Source organism: Myotis lucifugus, unplaced genomic scaffold (assembly GCF_000147115.1).
Source record: "Myotis lucifugus unplaced genomic scaffold, Myoluc2.0 scaffold_310, whole genome shotgun sequence".
In the NCBI taxonomy this organism is placed as follows: domain Eukaryota; kingdom Metazoa; phylum Chordata; class Mammalia; order Chiroptera; family Vespertilionidae; genus Myotis; species Myotis lucifugus.
In genome coordinates this window covers 310,905-314,344 of record NW_005871358.1, presented here as the reverse complement: position 1 = coordinate 314,344, position 3,440 = coordinate 310,905, and the positions used below count along the sequence as shown (strand labels likewise).

The 3,440-nt window shown below is 45.9% G+C and overlaps 1 protein-coding gene across 1 annotated transcript; it reads right to left on the bottom strand.

Annotated features, from left to right (window-relative positions):
• Positions 1–257: 257 nt before the first annotated feature.
• LOC102438952 (nuclease-sensitive element-binding protein 1) lies at positions 258–1,768 on the bottom strand. Its single transcript, XM_006100310.3, has one exon. It carries the CDS (start codon positions 1,632–1,634, stop codon positions 672–674), a length of 963 nt encoding a protein of 320 aa, XP_006100372.1. The 5' UTR covers positions 1,635–1,768; the 3' UTR covers positions 258–671.
• Positions 1,769–3,440: the final 1,672 nt, after the last annotated feature.

Sequence of the window (3,440 nt, the reverse complement as noted above, 5' to 3'; positions counted from 1 at the left end):
TTGCTTATTTTTAATTGGGGTTAAAGTCACATCACATAAAACTAGCCTTTTTTTTTTCTAGTACATTCACAATGTTGTGCAACTATCACCTTTATCTAGTTCCAGAACATTTCCATCATCCCAAAAGGAGGTCTTGTCCCCATTAGCAGTCACCACCCCCCTCAACCACTAATCTGCTTCCTGTCTCTATGGATTTTCCTGTTCTGGATATTTCATATCAATGGAATCATACACTATATGGCCTTTTTTTTTTTTTTAATTATTTAAGACCTTTATTAACAGGTGCTTGCAGTTTGTTGACTTTTTTGAAAAAATCAAGCTGTAAACTTTTATTACAAATTAAAAATGAGGTTCTTAAAAATCTCAACTTGACCAGATATGAAACAATTTAAAAACCTTTAAAGGTGTATTGAGAAAAACCAGGCTTTTTTTTTTTTTCTTAAAAAACACGTTTGTCATTACCAAAAAGAGACATCTTTAGATAAAAATAATAAAAACCCCATGCTGCATAGATAATGCAGATAGTTCTAGTTATCTGGTCAACGGGCAAAAAGCAAGCACTTAAGGTCTTCAGCTCCAATCTTTTGTTCATTTCTTATTGCTGGAATTTCATATTTCTTCTTGTTGGATGACTAAACCGGATGATGGTAAAGACGGTAAGCCGGCATTTTTTACTCAGCCCCGCCCTGCTCAGCCTCGGGAGCGGACGAATTCTCAGCTGGTGGATCGGCTGCTTTTGTCTCTTTGCCATCTTGTGGTTTAGGGTTTTCTGGGCGTCTGCGTCGGTAGTTGAAGTTGCGGCGGTACCGACGTTGAGGTGGCTGCTGACCTTGGGTCTCATCTCCTTGGTTTTCCTTATCTTCTTCATTGCCGTCCTCTCTAGGCTGTCTTTGGCGAGGAGGGCCCCTGCGGAATCGTGGTCTGTAGCCCCGATACATATTCTGTCTCACTGGTCTGCCTTGTTCTCCTGCACCCTGGTTGTCAGCACCCTCCATCACTTCTCCCTGTACAGGAGGGTTGGAATACTGTGGTCGACGCCCATAGGGTCTCCGCATGTAGTAAGGTGGGAACCGTCGCCTGCGATAGGGCCGGCGCTGTTGGGCCTGGCCTTCGGGAGCACTCTCTGATCCCTCATTCTTCTCCCCACTCTCACTATTCTGGTAATTCTGCTGGTAATTGCGTGGAGGACCCCTGCGACGTGGATAGCGTCTATAATGGTTACGGTCTGCTGCATATTTACTGCCTTGTACTGGAACTCCACCAGGGCCTGTAACATTTGCTGCCTCCGCACCCTTTTCTCCTTCAACAACATCAAACTCCACAGTCTCTCCATCTCCTACACTGCGAAGGTACTTCCTGGGGTTATTCTTCTTTATGGCAGTCTGGTGTACAAATACATCTTCCTTGGTGTCATTCCTGTTGATGAAACCATATCCGTTCCTTACATTGAACCATTTTACTGTTCCCAAAACCTTCGTTGCGATGACCTTCTTGTCCCCGCCGGCAGGCGCCGCCGATGTGAGGCCGCCCGGGCCGCCGCTCCCTGCGCCGCTGCCCGTGGTGCCGGGCTTGGTGTCGGCAGCGCTGAGGGTGGGGGCGGCGGGCGGCTGCTGGGTTTCGGCCTCGCTGCTCATGGTTGCGGTGATGGTGACTGGGGCCGGCTGTGGCAGCTGCGGCTCCTCCCGGGGTGTGATGGTAACTAGGCCGGCGGCGGCGGTGGGGCTGCTCAGGGCTCTCTGGGGTCCGCTCTCCGCTCCCGCTACCGATCGAACTCCTATATGGCCTTTTGTATCTGGCTTCTTTCATTTAGCATAATACTTTCAAGGTTCCTCCATGTTGTAGCACATATCAGAACTTCATATTTTTTCTATGGCTGTGTAACATTCCATTGTATGGGGGACCACATTTTGTTTATCCATTCATCAGTTGATGGATGTTTTAGTTGTTTCCTGGAACATCATATTACCTAACCCGTAAATACTTCAATATGCATCTCTAACAGATAAGGACTTAAAAAAACACAATAAAAATACTACCAAAAGACCTTACAAGGTTAATACTAGTTCCTTAAGATCCCCTAACACTTAGTCCAAGTTCGATTCTCCCTGTTTAAACAATGCCACTTTCTTAGACTTATTATGGTGATCATTTTGCGATATATACAACTATTGAATCATTATGTTGTACACCTGAAACTAATATAATGTTACATGACAATTGCATCTCAATAAAAACAAACAAACAAGCAACGCTACTTTCCCCATGAGATCTTTTCCCTCACTTTGTCTCTCTGTTCTGGGAAAATTATGGGGACTCTCTGTGCTCTAGATGCCTCTTATGAGTAAAAAAAAAAGGCTCATCTTTAAAAGGAGCCCCTTTTACAAAGAGACACGGTCACCCCAGTTTTTGGACCCTAAGCCCACACAAGTGGCAGGCAGACCAAAGAACTTGCAATCAATTGCCTTTTTGCCTTGAACGATTCAGTTTCCCTTACCTTTCTGTTCAAAGGAAAGAGGTTGGGGTTTCGGGGAAGCTTTTTGAGAATGAATAGGAACTCTCAGAGAGGGGGTGAGCAGCTGTCCTCTCCTGATTTATTTATTTATTTATTTTGGGCCAGGGCATCAATAATTTAGGTTGCGACCTGGTGGAGGGGATGTGGTTAAACGACAAGCATGGTTGCGTTTTGCCCACCGGCCTGTTATCCACGCCCCCTCCGCCCCTTCCGCAGACCCCGAGACGGAGGAGCGAGCGCCCACGTGTTACCACTTGTCCTCTGCTCCTTAGAGAAGCCAGTGTGAACGGAGGTGGAGTGGAGGACAACAGCGTCCTTCGGGAGAGAGGAGTCCTGTGCTGGGAGGTCGCGGGGCAGTGTTGGGGGGATAGAGGAGAGGGAGAAATTGATCCCCCTCGCCCCCCCCCCCCCCCCAGCAATGGAGGGTCCTGCCCTTGGGTGGATGTGCCTCCCGGGGCAGGGATCCCCGTGCAGCACGTTGCTGGAGGTGATCAGAACTTTTGAGCCGCTTTTTCCTCCCCTTCCCTCCTCCTAGGATCAGGGAAAACCTCCTCCCCCCGGCTTTCCCCGTAATTTGGTATGGCAGCAACAGAAATACAATCCTATACATCTAGAATAAATTTTTTACAAGCATGGAATTTGTGAAATTATATATATGCATATAAATACATAAATATATGTATAAAATATATAGAAATAAAAAGTCTGCAATTCTTTTCGCACTGAATAATATATCTTAGGCAACATTCCACACCAGTTCCTATAATATTTTCTAATGATGCTATAGAATATACCTAGCCTGGACACCTGGTTTGTTGGTTTTTTATCTTTGGCTATTCTCCAAAATGTTGCATCCACCGTGTTGGTACATAGATTTCTGTGAACTGTTTACAAGTATTTTCTGTAGGAATGAATTCCTAAGAAATAG